At 36.3% G+C, this 16046-nt stretch overlaps 1 protein-coding gene across 1 annotated transcript in view; it reads right to left on the bottom strand.

The window, feature by feature from the left end:
* The window catches only part of LOC306844404 (receptor-type tyrosine-protein phosphatase gamma-like), a 76710-nt gene that overhangs the window by 21666 nt on the left and 38998 nt on the right, over positions 1–16046 (bottom strand). Inside the window, exons 4-9 of the mRNA XM_079376502.1 lie at positions 14222–14370; positions 9342–9437; positions 7508–7574; positions 6211–6368; positions 5030–5225; positions 708–892 (exon numbers count right to left, since the gene is read on the bottom strand). Coding sequence (XP_079232628.1) covers positions 708–892; positions 5030–5225; positions 6211–6368; positions 7508–7574; positions 9342–9437; positions 14222–14370 — 851 coding nt within the window. The remainder of the gene's footprint in view (positions 1–707; positions 893–5029; positions 5226–6210; positions 6369–7507; positions 7575–9341; positions 9438–14221; positions 14371–16046) is intronic.

Here is a 16046-nt window from a genome sequence, read left to right on the forward strand (position 1 = left end):
CAAGGCTGCATATATTTGTTCAAAAATACAGTAAAAAATAAATGTTGTTACATATTGTTTGTAATTATTTAAATGACTGCTTTTCCTTTAAATATATATTAAAATGTAATTTATTCCAGTGATAGCAAAGCTGAATCATTATTCCAGTCTATAGTGCCGCATGATCCTTCAGAAATCAAACTAACATGCTGATTTGCTGCTCAAGAAACATTTCTTATTATTATCAATGTTGAAAATAGTTGTGCTGCTTAATTTATTTTGTGGAAATAATTATATGTTTTTGTCAGGATTATTTGATGTATAGAAAGTTCTAAAACAAAGCATTTTGAATAGAACTCTTTTGTAACAAATATCTTTACTTTTGATCAGCATTATTTTGTTAAATAAAAGTATTAATTTATAAAAAAGTCTTACTGACCCCAAATGTTGTGAACAGTTACAGTAGTATATAATACACTAATGTCCATGTTATTAACACTCAGGTTTTTGTTTTTTACGATATTTAATTGAGACTCATCTTTATCGACCAAACGTTGATGGTCTAGCAGTTTTTATGCCACTTGCGCCTTCAGCCTAATGTAACCTCAAGACAGTGATTGAATACATGGTTGAGATAAAACCAGGACTAAAAGAATTACAGCAGAGGGAATGACGTTTGCGGTGGTTGACACTGAATGTGCTCTGCCTTTCGTTGTCGGGAGCCTTACCGTGTTGTGTTCGCCGCTCTGCGTGAAGGTCTTCTCAAAAGGCATTTCATCCTTCACCCAGCTGTAGGAGACAAGGAAGCCCACTATAGGCGGGTGGTAGACAGCTGACGGTCTGTCCCAGGTCAACACAAGAGCAGTTCTGTTCAGAGGGTGGGCCTTCATGTTGTCAGGGATGCTGCTGCAGACTGGATGGAGAGAGGAGAAGCAGAGCGATAAGATAAGACTGATAAAAACAAGGAGGAAGAAGGTACAGTACAGTTGTTCTCATTTGATTAGGGATGTGTGACTGGAGATAAACGGGTGGAATTACGGCTCTTCGGCAATGGGAGCGGAGCCAGATCTCAGCCGCACAGGTCCACGACTGCAGCCCCCAGGTGAAGCTAAATCTTTTATTGCTGTCTGACTCACCAAAGCGTTCTCACTAGAAACTGCTTCAAAGTGGAAAATAATACATGAGTTCATCTCAATCTGCCTCCAGGCTTTTAAACAGCCTTGCAGTGAGCACACGCATGCGTGGCTGTGGCTGTGGCTGCGTGCGCTACTGTGGACACAGTAGGAAGTCTGAGTGTGTGTGTGTGCGTAATTCTCAGTGGTGGAAGAAGTACACCAATCATGCACGTCAGTTAAAATGCAGATACAATGATGAAAAATTAATGCAGCAAAAGTACACTAGCGTTCAAAAGTTTGGGGCTGGAAAGATTTTTTTTAAATGCTTTTGAAAGAAGTCTCTTGTGCTCACAAGGGCTGCATTTATTTGATCAAAATAAAGTAAAAACTGTAATATTGTAATAAGGCATCCGATTACATTTGAAAATATCTGTTTTCTATTTTACCCATTTAAACTGCAATTTATTCATGGGATGGAAAAGCTGATTTTTTAGCAGCCTTCAGTGTTACATGACTCTTTAGAAATCATTGTCATCTGATTTGTTGCTCAAGAAATATTTCTTATAATTATCAATGTGAGAACAGCTGAAAGCAGTGCAGTTTAATATTTTTTGTGGAGAAAAAAAAAATCAGGGTTCTTTGATGAATAGAATGTTAAAAAGAGAACAGCTTTTATTTAAAATAGAAATATTTTGTAACAAACGTGTTTACTGTCACTTTTGACCAATTTAATGCATCCTTGCTGAATAAAATAGGAACTTTTAAACAGAAGTGTAGTCCTGCTTTTTACATACAGATTACTATTATAGGATTTCTAGCAGGTTTTTAGCGATTCAGCCCCACAGAGTGTAACACTGCTGTGTGATGTGACAATCACTGCCAATCAGAATAGATTTAAATTGTTGCAGGTCAGATCTGAACCAGCAGCACCATCAAGATTACTCATGCTTTTTCCTATTAAATGAACATACATTTTTACCTGATAAACAGTAAAAAAGCTGTTTTTAATAATGACTACAGAGGCCCTGAAAAGGCGAACAGACGTAATTGCACGATTGACGTCACTTATCACACAAATCATTTGGTGGGATGTGTTTTTAATCAAGCTGGGCGGACCGCATAAGTGGTGCTTGATAAGGTCATTATGCCGAAAGCCTCTACTCTGAATGTGTGTGTATCAGCATTAGCGACCTGTCAACAAGCCTGTGATAAACACGTCTGTGAAACGAGAGGCAGATCGCAAGAACACAAGAAGAGAAACGAGGACGAGGGGGTGATTAGTGAAAGGGCATCTGCTGTGGAAGTCGGCCTCGAGAGCTCTGTTAGCACGGGTGACTCAGCGAGAGCCCATTATTTTCATCAGTTCAATCATCAGCATGCTAATGACTGCTGCCATTACTGTCCGGCAGAGATAACACAGAGTCTGATGATTCAAATTGACTCTATTCTCATGGCGGTTCTTTGGGTTATGTAGTCAACAAGCTAACATGTCAGCACTGGGTATAGCGCAAGTAACACTCTGTGCTTGACAGGTACGTATATTACATAGTACTTTCCGCAATTAGGGTACAAAATAGGGCTTGGAACGACTTAAAATGAACTATTTATTATTTCTTTATCAACAAATAGTCAGTACAAGGACATGTTTGTCCTCCAGAAAATTTTTAAATTCGGTGTTCAACATCCTCAGAAGCATTTAAACAGTCCTGGGAGGAGGAATTGGGCACAGATATATCTATGGAGACATGGAAATCCTGCATTGACAATATTCATAATAGTGCACGTTTGGGTCTGATACAATTTAAGGTTGTTCAGAGACTTCATTTTTGCCAAAGCAGGTTGTCCAAACTCTCTCCAGAGATATCATCTTTGGTCCAAAATGTTCGGCTGCAGAAGGGACACTTAGCCACCAGTTCCTCACATGTGACAAGCTCAGTGATTTCTGGAACCTGCTGTTTGGTCCTCTTTCTGAGGTATATATCAGAGTTATTTAGTCGGATCCTATGGCATTGTTTGGTGTGGTGGCACCAGAAACATACTCTCAGCATGTTACTTGCAAAACATCTGATTTTACAACATTGGAAGTCTGAGGTACCAACATTTGATATGTGTATCATGGAGTTGGGAAAGATATTGCATTTGGAAAAGGAAAAGAAAGAGCATGTTTTTTTGAGCATGTAGGAGTCAATTATTAATTTGATGGGCAAATCTGCAGATTGTGCTGGTGCGCCAAGGTTATTGTAATGTTTTGACTTAGATCTCTTCTTATATTATCATTGTTTGCTTTGTTATATTTTTGTTTGTTTATTGTCCCTCTTATATCTGCGTGTAACCACCAAATGTAAGAAATGGTTGAATTATATAAAAATAAATTAAAGGGAAAAAAAATGACATTAAAAAAAATAATATTTTGTATAAGTTTTATATGAGCTTTATATCTTTTTACAACCCAGTTAGCCAAATAACTACAATTAAAAGCCCAGAATTTGTGTGCTATTGTTATTTTTTAAGCTGAATTTACACATCAAATAAAATATTAAATTAATCCATTAATATTGGTTTGTAGTTACTGATAAACTTCACATAAATAAAAAATATATATGTTTGATTATTTTTTCTTACATTTTTGGCAACAGGGTTAAATGATTAAGCTTGAAAAGGCAATAAACTGCCAAATTTGAATTTTATATATTATATAAAATATTAAATAAAATATATTATATTTGAAATATATATAAACATTTATATAATTTCATATTATTTAAATTAAATTTTGCTTTGTAGTTAATGATAAATCAATGTCTTAATTTTGTATTTTACTCATAAGAATTTCTAGGGGTGCCAATAATTGTGTCCAACGTGTATTTGAGAAAAAACATTGATTTCATAATGATATTTCCCCCCATTTTAAATTCTTATTCTCCAATGAAAGGTTAAGATTTTTGTGAATTTTTAAAATAAAAGATCAACAGGATTAACAATGCAGATTAATTTTCACAGCCTTCTTTGATCATATTTACCAAGGGTGACGGTATTTTTGGCCATGACTGTGTGTGTGTGTGTGTGTGTGTGTGTGTGTGTATATGTGTATGTGTATATCAGTATATACACATATCACACACACACACACACACATTGGATTGGTTCTGTTGATTGCTAAATAACATAATATCATATCAAACTAAACTGAGCATATCTAATAATTCTCACAACAAAAACATTGTATTTGTCCTAATTCTTTAAAAAGAAGCAGACAAATGTGTACCATACTCAAGGAAAATGCCATGGAAGAAAGCATTTGAAATCGAATGAAAAAGAGAAACAGAAAAACACTATGATAAAAAGATGTATTATTGCAAAGGGTTTTCACAACCACTTGCTTGGAAAACGCCAGAACTGCTGTTTGGCCACACAGTGTTCATTTGTACGAGTTTATTTTTAGAGGGAATACTAATGATGATTATTCCGCCTTTCGGCTGTGTTGCATCACTCCCGACTTCATCACAACCAATAGCAATCAATTCCCTCAGCCGGAGAGGAAAACAACGCTATCATTAACGCACACAGTACAGCGTCCCCCAGTTACTGGCTCAGCTCAGAGCGTTGCGCTGCTCTAGTCACTGCATTAATAAATCCTATTTATTCAGTCTGTCTCAAGAGCAACGGATATCCCAAAAACAACCAGCTTTGCACTTTATGCATGAGACAAATGAAAAGAAAACCAAACAAGACATCTATGAAGTACAAAACTGAACTACAGTTTTAGCCAAGAAAAATAAGCACAGTTCCAGTGGTAAATGTACAGATGTTTCATTCATAAAGACGGTTTCCTGAAATAGGATCCTTTTGAAGGCTACGATGTCTCTTACTTCAGAATTAAAAGCATGTATCCTTCTTCATTGGTCAGGCCAGTTTTGGGAAGAAAGCCATCATACCTCGAGAAGTTTCTGAGTCTGCAGCGCTGGCCATGTTGTCTGTCATGAGGTCGGGAATCCACGCATCCATCAGAGACGATTTGAAGATCAGCCGGCTGTCGAGACCTTGAGTGGGCCGATGGTTATTCCTCAGGTAATCCACGGACTTCACATGATCCTGCTGCTCTGTGGTGAAGATGGAGTAGAACGCCTCCAGCTACAGCGAAGGAGAGAGATGGAGAGGCAGAAAGATATGATTTTCTGTTTCATTTCATCATTTTTAGGTTGGCTTTGCAAGGGAATGTATGAATTTCTTTTCAATTTATTTTGGCAAAAAGGGTGTAGAAAGGGAATAAGAGCATGCTGTGTATGACTTTGTGGCTTTACTCTGTGTGATGCTGAATAAAGCAGGTAGAAAAAGATTGGAACGGATAAGTTAATCCATGTTACCTCCAGAGTGAGGTTGATTTATTCACAGTGAAGTTAACCATTCAGTCATACATCAATATAAAGGTGTATAAATTGTTATACTACATTTTTATAGTGATTTTTTAGTGGTTGCTAGGGTGTTTTGGAAGGTTGTTAGGCCATAGATGTGGTTAAGAGGACATTATCATTCACATATTGATAATGTATGTTTAGAAATTGTGAATAATGATATTTCGATTATATAATTATTATAATAAAAATATGACTATTACTATAAACATCAAAATGACTTGCATTACTTAACAATATTATGTAAATAAGTAAATAATGAAAACAATATCTACACACAAATATATATATATATATATACACAAATAAATAGATAACACTAATACTGGACAATACTGATATGGTCACAAATATATTGTGCATCCTTAGAATAATTTTAGAAAGAACATTATTCTGGTGAAGATCAGTACCACTTCATTATATGTAGTGTAATGATACTATATATCTACAACATGCATATACATATACATGCATGAATTTGTTTAGTAAATCTTCTGCACCATCTCATTTCCATTGTCACATTGCTAGTGTAATATCGTCTGTTTGTGTTTGAGCGCTTGCTTGCAGATGGTACGAATATGACACAGGAGAATGAACGCAGACCAATTTCAAGCATAGTGCACACAGCTGGAGGTGATACATGATCATATGAATGTAAAGTGCATGTAAGCATGATTATGTACGGTATGTGTGTTTTTGCCAACCTGGTGGTAGGACAGGTAAACAGGTCGACTGAAGATGATCCACTCCACGACTTTACTGCAGGGAGGTGTCGTCAGCGAGCCGGTGTAGCGGTAATAACTTCCCAAGGATGATGGCAAAAGATCCCTTAGTATGAATGGACCAAGGTTTGTTTCCTTCTCTGTTAAATAAAAGACACAGAATAAACACTCCAAGACTGAAGGAGATCTTATGAAGCCTGCCTGAAGCGCTATGAGGCAGCAAGATGTGATGCCCATGTGGCATATACACAGGTTTTGGTGACATTTTATTATCTTATTGTTAGTTCTTCTGGCATTTAGAAATAAAAGCATCTACCCAGCTTTCTCTTTATTTTCAGACTATAACTGGGTGGGCCAAGTTTCTGAACAATAGATGCCGTGATTGCATGTTAATAAACTTTTAGGAGCTTGGAGAGAGTTTTGCTTAAATTTACAATTACATTACTGTTGAAAAGTTTTTTAAGATTTTAAAAAAAGAAAAGAAATTAATACTTTTATACAGCAGAAATGCATGGAATTGCTCAAAAGTGACAGTCACTACCTTTAGAATGTTATATTGTCTTTTAAATCAATACTGTTCTGAAGTATATCTATTTTGAACTTTCTATTAATCAAAAAGTCCTGAAAAACGTATCATGGTTTCTACAAAGCAGCACAGCTGTTTTTAGCACTGATAATAGTTAAATATTTATTGAGCAGCAAATCAGCACATTATAATTATTTCTGAAGGATCATGTGACACTGAAGATGGGAGTGATGATGCTATATTTTAAAATATATTAAAATGTTTAAATTGCATTAATATTTCACAATATTCCTGCTCTCTCTCTCTCTCTCTCTCTCTCTCTCTGTATATATATATATATATATATATATATATATATATACATACACACAGAGAGCGAGAGAGAGAGAGAGAGAGAGAGAGAATTATATAATATAATATAAATTAAAAAAATAAATATCCAACCCCAAACATTTGAACAGTAGTGTGTTTAGTTTCTTTAGTCACTTAGTGTATGTTAGTTTCTCATTATATGAGCTGCCAAGAACCTAGAAAAGCTTCATTTTTCCTCTATTAGAACCAATATGTTGTTCTGAAGAAGCTATATTGCAACACCTTGACTTTTTAATCTCCAAAGAGCCATATAACCAACATAAGAACTGTATATACAGCACAAATAGTTTGTTTGTGCTAATGCTTTGGCACGTTTATTTATTTTTATTTCATTTTATTATAATTGTGCACTCTGAAAGTTGTTTATATGGCAATATTTACCGTGATGGACTACCCGTTTGAGACCTGTGATGATGGGCTCAGCTGCAATGTTGTCTTTTATCGCCACCTAGAAAAAAAAAAAACAGAAAAATGAAGCATGAAATAAGCTATTTCTCTAATTATTCTATTTCTCTATGTTAAAGAAACACAAAAAGTATGGGCTGCATTTAAATTCTGCTATTATCGAACATAAGTTTCCCATGTTCTCTGCTTATGCAACATTAAAAACTAGAGCACGCTGACATAAGCACCTTTTATTCAGGTTGATGGAGAAGCTCATTCAGGTCAGAGATGAAATATACTCACTTGTGCTCTCTGAGGATTCATTTGGTTGAACTAGGTGGCAATAAAAGAGCCCAAGGGACCCACCAATACAGGAGCTCCACATTGATTAACTATATAAAACCCCCAGGAACGGACATGTCACACTCCACATGACACCATTCATCTAAGCACTAATAGCGGTAAGCCATAACGCTGTCACATGTGGGCGAAAGAGTTTAAGTCAGCCGACGTAGGTTATTCTTTCACCGTTTGACAACGGATAAACATAGGACACACCTGCGTTCCACTTTCAGTGTGAAGAATAGGCCTGTCACATTAGTTAAGGTGTGTAAAAACCTACTGTATGCGAGTGTGCCGAGCATGTTGTGAATGAAGGGGAATGAATGTGGTGCCGCGCTGCAAAAAAGCTTGTTATTTTCACGGATCATCACGCTGACCTGTTAAGCCTGTTTTTCTCTATACATTCATGTGACATCCCTGAATACTGAGGCTGTGCACCACAAATCTTCCTTTTTGGCTAGACTCATTAAGAAAAGTGTGGAAAATGTGCCATTTTCACCCTTGATAAGAGCATTTGTCACAGTTGAAGAAGAAATAAACAGGATACAATGCTTTTAGGAGCATAATGGTATATGTTTTTGCTCATGTGACACTGAAGACTGGAGTAATGATGCTAAAAATTCAGCTTTGCCATCACAGGAATAAATACAATTGTAATACATAATAAAATAGAAAACAGTTATTTTAAATTGTAATAATATCTCACAGTATTACTGTTTTTACTGTATTTTTGGTCAAATAAATGCAACCGACTTTCAAAAAAATAAAAATCTGACCAACCCCAAAATGTTCAAAGAGTAAAATGTGTGTTATATTGTTGTCGAAATCATCCTTTCAGTGGTCAGACTACTTTTCTAGAGGACAATTATCTGATTATGAAGGCCCACATGGAAAACAAAAACAAAAATCTGCAGACTTTATTTTGGTTTGACATCTGGGCCTGCATAATCAGACATTTATCCATAAACCACAGCATTATCTAACAATTTTAGTAAAATATTTTTTTTCTTCTACCAGAAGAGGCCATGCTAACCAGCCAAATCTTGATCTCTTGGTAACGTCATGCCATTGTTTACATGTTCATACATGATTGCATGGACCTTTGAACAGATAAGGTTAGAAGGCCACTGCATCATGCTAGTCACAAAGTCTTGCAGCTACACTTCTGAAGCAGTTTAGATGTACTTTTATCCCATTGCAAGGCCTTGCCCCATGGACTTTCATTATTCTTTGAAACTGAAGTTAGAAGCAAGTTTATTCTATTATACTTTGAGAGAAAGATGGCTAGAGGGCAGCAGAAGATGTCTGCGCTTTCTTCTATCTGTTGCTAATAGTGAAAATAAGCCTCGAGGCTACATGGGCCCAAACCAAATCTATCTGATGTTTTTAGTCTCTTTCTCTCCGTCTCTGGTTACCGTGAGCTATAAAGCCCTATTTCACAGGCTGGTAAACATTCGAAAATCCCAAAAAAATCAAAGATGATCTTCACCTGAAAGAAGACAGCCATGGCGGCGATGATTCGTCTCTCCTTTATCGCGGTGCTCAGACTGTCAAAATCATCTGAATTGTAGAAATAAATCTGCATCTATGAGGCAAAGAGATGAGAACACGGTGTTATAACTGCATTCTTATTTGACAGGGTATGAAACGGCTCATATTAATGTTCTGCTTTGACTTTCCTGTTTGGTAAACACAATGCATTGTGGTATCGAAATCGGTACAGTAACTCTGTCAAATCCTCACGAATTGATATTCATCTCATCGTCTTCACACGCAAAATAACGGCATATCTGTCATATCCTACTTCTCTCATCACTCACGTTTTGACATCTGAGACAACTAAGGATTATACGCTTTCTCTCTGAGGACGGATTTAGGAAGAAAGCGAACCTCAGAAGCAAATCCCCTCGGCGCGGTGCAATAAACAACATGTCTTTGTTGCCTTAAACATTGTCTCTGAACAAACACACAAAGTGCCATGTGTCAAATAAATGCTAAATCTACTATTACAGAAAAAACAGTGACGATCTTACAAAGAGAGAGAGGGAGAGAAAGGAAAGAGGGATGAATGGCACGTCAAAGCTCACAGCAGCTGAGCAATCGTGAAAGAGATCGTTGAAATGCAGGGAATAAGATTAAGCCTCGCTATGACAATCACGTTTCAATTCAGCTTATTCTCTGGCAGCCTTTCGTGCGCCGACATTATTTGCCCGCCGATGTTTTTCTCTCTTCATTTTATATTGTAGACTTGGCTTTAGCACATTTCCCTGGTCATTTAATGGTGCATGTAAGAAAAATAGCAAGCTCTCGTTTTGTTAGACCAGTGCTTCTCAACTGACGGGGCGGCAGCTTGTTTTGATAAGATTGCGGACAGGAGATGAGAAAATAATGCTAAATACAAAGAATAAAATGTGGCTAACCATATAATCTTACACTCGGGAAAGGCTTTGTGTCGAATCAAATTCAACCTTTTAGGAGCTACTATAGACAAATTTGCTACAGTAAAAGACTGCTACAGTATGATTTTGTAATGTAGTTACTAAGGCACTCGGAGTGGTTTTTTCTATGTAGTTGCATACTAACACTCTGGTCCCTAGATAAGAATTTATAGTAGGTAAATGGATTTGTCCCCTTGTTTTATCATCAGCCAGACAAAGTCTGATCACTCAAAAAAATTAAAGAACATTCTTTCTCCAAAAACCGCACAATTTAAGATATGATTTAACCTTATGGAGCCTACTGTATCATATCTGATATATGAATCTAAGGCCTCTGAATTATCAACCTGATCAGCAAAAGTTTGCTGAAAAACCAGTTGCACAAAATCTTTGAATGCAATCTGCCGTCTGATTGATAATTCATACTTTTTTAGCAAGTAAAAAGCCTTTTAATATACTTCTAAAAATATATTAAATATGTACAAGTATTTTTGATGTGAAACCTTTAATGATTATAAAGAATGGCACTTAGCGCTACTTGATTATCCATTAATAATTTTTTAGAAGAATCTTGCTATAATGTGAACAGAGTTTTGATCATAAAAATAAGCATTTAAGTATCATAAATATCATAAACAACTGACAACTGTTATTTATATGCAGTTTTTTCAAGTAATCTGTGCTCTCATTGATTTAAGTAGTCTGTTGTCGATACCAAATTGCATATTTATTTTTTTTCCTCCATGAGATTGAGCTCCACATTCTCACTATAAGCCTGATGCATCAAATGTGACAAAACATAAAACTTGCACACTTAAAAAAAAATATATGAAAAAAAAAATAGCTTTTCCCTCACCATTGTAACGCGCTGCTTTTTCAAGGTTCCATGAAAACGTTTCAGCTTTTGTTTTCCTTTTACGCCCTGAAGAAGATTCATGGTTCATCAAGTTCGTCGAAATTATCCATCCTCTATCACTTTTAGTCAGCTTTGGCGAAAATCCTCTCAGCTAGCACATCTTTTCGAAGTGAAAGTAGCCTTGTCACCTGACGTGAATATAGCGCGCTGATTCGCTAAAATGGACTTATCGGCTTTTGTTCAAAAACAACAAGAGCGCTTGTCGACTCCTGCAGTAAATCGTGAATTCGCGATGCCTTGAAAGTGGACATTACAGGCTTTTTTGACAAAATGTGTTTAGGGTTCAGATCGCGCTATATGTGGAGAATAATGCTCAGCAATCAGCTCATTTTTTTTAAGTGGCGTTTATCGTTTTTTTGCAAATTAACTCTTCATATTTTATCTAAAGTTTCAGTAAACTGTTCCAAATATTCAAAAATAAAAAAAAAAAGCCTATAATTTCATGCCAGGCTTTACAGGGTTAACATATAATAATGCAACCAGTATGTGCTGAAGTTTAATACTTTGGGTTAAGAGTTCATTTAAATACTAATGCTCATGCTTGCCTTGGCAAGAAACACTAAAACTAGTAGCAAAAAGGCCCCCCAAAAAATGAACATTATTGCTGTTGTAGTTTAATTTACTGTGCCAGATTTGAGCCAGAGGTCAACAGAAGTCGTCGGGAGATAATTGGATGCCTCTCTTCTCACTCTCTGGCTTCAGTGCATTTGGGTTTTAAATCGCTAGATAATGCTTAGCGGCTATCCAGTGGCGTGCGGATACACATCAATTGTATTTCTGTGTAAAATGGGATTTATGGAGCGAAGTCGATTCGTCTAATGAGAATGTGCTGCCAGAAAGGTGGACCCAGCCCAGGTCGTCTGACCTCTGTGCCAGCTAATTTCCAACAAACTTTGACTGATGAATACAAATGATTTCGCTTTCCCATCGTCTAAATTGTTGTTGTGTAGACACTGCGTTGACAGAAAAGAAATACTGCTAGATCATGGATAAATGCCAGTAGGGTTTGGCTCAAGAATTTAGTATTCATATCTATTCTGAGTATATTCTGACCTTGTTTGAACACTGAAATGAAATGGAATGAAATAAAGAGCAATTTCTGTAAAGGAGACTGGTACGCCCTTGGCAAGGCAACTGACATGTCAAAGGAACCCAGGGCATTTCAGGCAAAAGCTAGGAAACTGAAAACTAACCTCCAAACAAAGTAATTAAGACCAGACGATGTCAGAAGGGGTGGACAACGAATTAAACCACTAATAAAGAGAAGAAAGAACAAAGTTAAAGTCTTTAATGAAAACCAATCAGTCTACATCAGGCCTCTTTTAAATCACAGACTTTAATGGTGTCCATTTATTGTGTCTTCACAGAGGGAAATATATTACTCATTTATCACTAAACCTCATTAGCCAATTAGCTTTCTCCAAGAGCCAATACAGAGTTTATGGTGACCGAAAGTAAAGAACAGCACAAACACGTTTAGTTAATGAAACAAAAAAAGGCCAGCATACACTTGACTTCACAAGTTAGCGTATAATGTGTGATTGCATAACGATATTTAGCTTGAATGCAGTGGTGTATCCATCTGGAATTCTCTGGCTTTGCACCATTTTCTCAGAAATGTCAAAATGAAAATTGATTGCAGCGTACACTGTTTCCTGCGCCTAACTTTGTCTCACGCAGCTCTCAAGCTTGAATGTGCATCCAGTGTTTTCAAGGGCAACTGGAGAGGGTTTACAAGCAAGAGCGAATACTAATTTTGCGCAAAATAATATCTGTAAGGCAAAACTGAACTGGAAGGTTGTTGAAAACAAGTAGAAGCACCCTGTAAGGCATGGAAAGAAATTACACTTAATTAAAAATTAAGGCTTTTCATCATTGTTGACTGAGATGAGCACTGGGGCTCATTACTTCATTTCTCATATCCAAAAAAAATTATTTATAAAACAAAAAACAAATGAATAACACTACTAATAAAAAGATAGATAAACAAAAAATAAAGTAATTATATATGTGTGTATGTATGCATGTACAGACACACACACAGCATACATATACATTTATTATGTCTTATTAGTGTTATCATAACATAATAAAAATATCTAAAATAATTATTACAATAATTGAGATAATACTGAATAGAAACAAATCCATCCATTTACACACCAAGATGAACTAGTGAAGAAGACCAGAACTCAAATAATTTTTAAAGACATCAACTTGAGGCGAGAATTAAGGAAGCCAAATATCCTTGCTCTTCAGTAAAATGTAGCGGCTGCACCATCAAGTCGATAAAACGTATCGATCCCAGTTTCATTGAGAGGTTCTTCAATTAGTGCAGATTTGTATTAGTACACCACTTCCAACCTACTCAAGTGAAGGTGGAATCCTTGAACTTTATTGAAGAAACTCATTTAGTAACGTTATCCTCCTAACCTAAAATCCATTCCTAATAAGATTTTTAAATGTGAAAGTGGGTGATTTAAGGACTATTCACAAGGACTGTTGTGAACAGGATTTTGTAAAGAAACAATGAATTCATTTAGGTCTTTTGGCATCAGGCACAAACTTTCTCTTTGTCGACGAGAGATTTGAGATTTTGAGGTTTCCAGAGCTGTACTGATGGCACTAACATACCAAAAGGCACTTAAACTTAAATGAAAGTGGAACTGATGTTGTTTCGTTGTGTGTAGTTGACGTACTTAAAGGGATAGTTCACCCAAAAATGAAAATTCGGTCTTTAACTATTTACCCTCGTGTCGTTCATCCTCTGAACACAATTTAAGATATTTTTGATGAAATCTGAGAGTTTTCTGACCCTGCATAGACAGCAAGGGAACGATCAGATTTCCGGAACTACCGGAACTTGGATTTCATCAAAAATATCTTAATTTGTGTTTTGAAGATGAACGAAGGTCATATGGGTTTGGAACGACATCAGGGTGAGTAATTAATGACATAATTTTCATTTTTGGGTGAACTATCCCTTTAACATTATGGACATAATGTGACACTCACCTCTACTGGAAACTTCTTTCCATTGATACTGTGCTCAGAACCAGCTGATCCATTGGTGCTGCCCCAGTGAAACTCCACCTTCTCTGCTTTGAAGCGTCCAGGTAGGCCGGCCCCTCTCACAAAGTAATCATTCTTCAGAACAATAGACACTGGAATGAAAAAAGAAGAGTTAAATACTTAATGTGCAGCATATGTAAAACCAAGGCTGCCAAGTATATGCACTTTTTAAGCTGTATAATTAAACAACACATAATGCAGGCAGATATATATATCCATTTTAACATCCCACACTTCTTCAGACTGTAAAATGCTCGAGGGGAATTTTGTCTTTTTTAAAGGACCTTTAAAACAAATAATGATGCAGAAGAAACTGAGTATGCACTCTGCAGACCAGAGCAGACACATCAAAATGAGCTCCATGGGCTCTCCTGACACAGACCGTCACATTATACCACATTAAGAGTTGACCTCTTGACTCTTTAAAGCCTGGATTGGTAAACAAATAGAAATATCTTCCATTTCTTCTGCTGGCTAGACTCTGCAGAGACAGTATAACTATTTTATGCAACATGCTTTTCCATGGCAATTTAATGAACTTGGTCAAATTCAATGCTGTTTTAAAACATTCTGGACATTTGAATCCATTTAACTGCAAGTGAAGTCAAATATGTGCATCATCTGCATCATTACTGACCTTATTGCTAATAAATCAGAACGTTAAATAAAATTTTCACAGTCAGATTATAAAAACATTAACTTTACAATGCATTTATTGAATGCTCAACTTAGAATGACCTAACAAATATAATTGTCTCTGTATTTTGTGATTGGATAGGAGAATGCAGAAATTACTTAAAGTGTAATTTGTAGTTGTGTTATAATTCTAAGTCATCTTTAAATGGCCACTTTAATTCAGAGCTCTACCGCATACGCTCTAAGAACTGGTCAAGGTCCATTCATGTCCAATGTTGAGTGTAAAAAAAAAACTAGGATGAATTACAAGGAACCACTCAAGAATCTCACATCAGCAAAGCTCTCGTGTGGAGATCTCCGTTTAATTCTTCAGTAAACTAAAGTGCTGGGGTGAAAACAAACAAACTGATTTAGGCGGATATGAGGAATGTTTGTGGAGAGATGGGATCTTTTGGTGAACACACACACTGGGCTAAAGACTCATGGTACTCAGGAGACGCTCGTGATGCTGGGGTTTTAAAGGATCTAACGCTGTGCTCTGTAAACAGTAGAAAGCTCCTATGGTAATTATACCACAGCGTGTTTATGGTCCTGGCGAGCGTTCCCAAAAACCTTCTCAGGAGTAAATATAGCGCTCTACAGTGTGCCATTCTCAAAATCACTCCTAATTAAAACCACCATACAGCAACAATTGAAATGCGCATAGTATGCTGCTGCACCATCATTCTTGGCTAGTTATTGGTTTGTAGGCAAAAGGAATGATTTTCCTACAAATGACTGCAAAATATGCAAAAGTTTTGGAAATGGAATGTAAAATTTTTCTATTACAATAATTACATATTTTGTGATAATGATGATTGCAGTATAGATTTCAGTCAAATTATTCATATGAAAAAAAATCCTCAAACTCAAATTTTTGTATGGAAGCTTTAGTTTTATTTTTTTAAATAACTGTAATTAACACTGCAAATGTTTCCACATCCGCAAGGCATCACAAGAGATCGTATAGAAAATTTGGGAGGGCAGTGAGCATGTCTGATATTTGCTTGGGCTTTGACTTTCAAACTCCCTCCTGATGCAACTGTCTGTCATGATGGGACGCCTGCAAACTCTTATTATATTGCAATTATTT

Source organism: Barbus barbus (genome assembly GCF_936440315.1).
Source record: "Barbus barbus genome assembly, chromosome: 25".
Classification (NCBI taxonomy): Eukaryota; Metazoa; Chordata; class Actinopteri; order Cypriniformes; family Cyprinidae; genus Barbus; species Barbus barbus.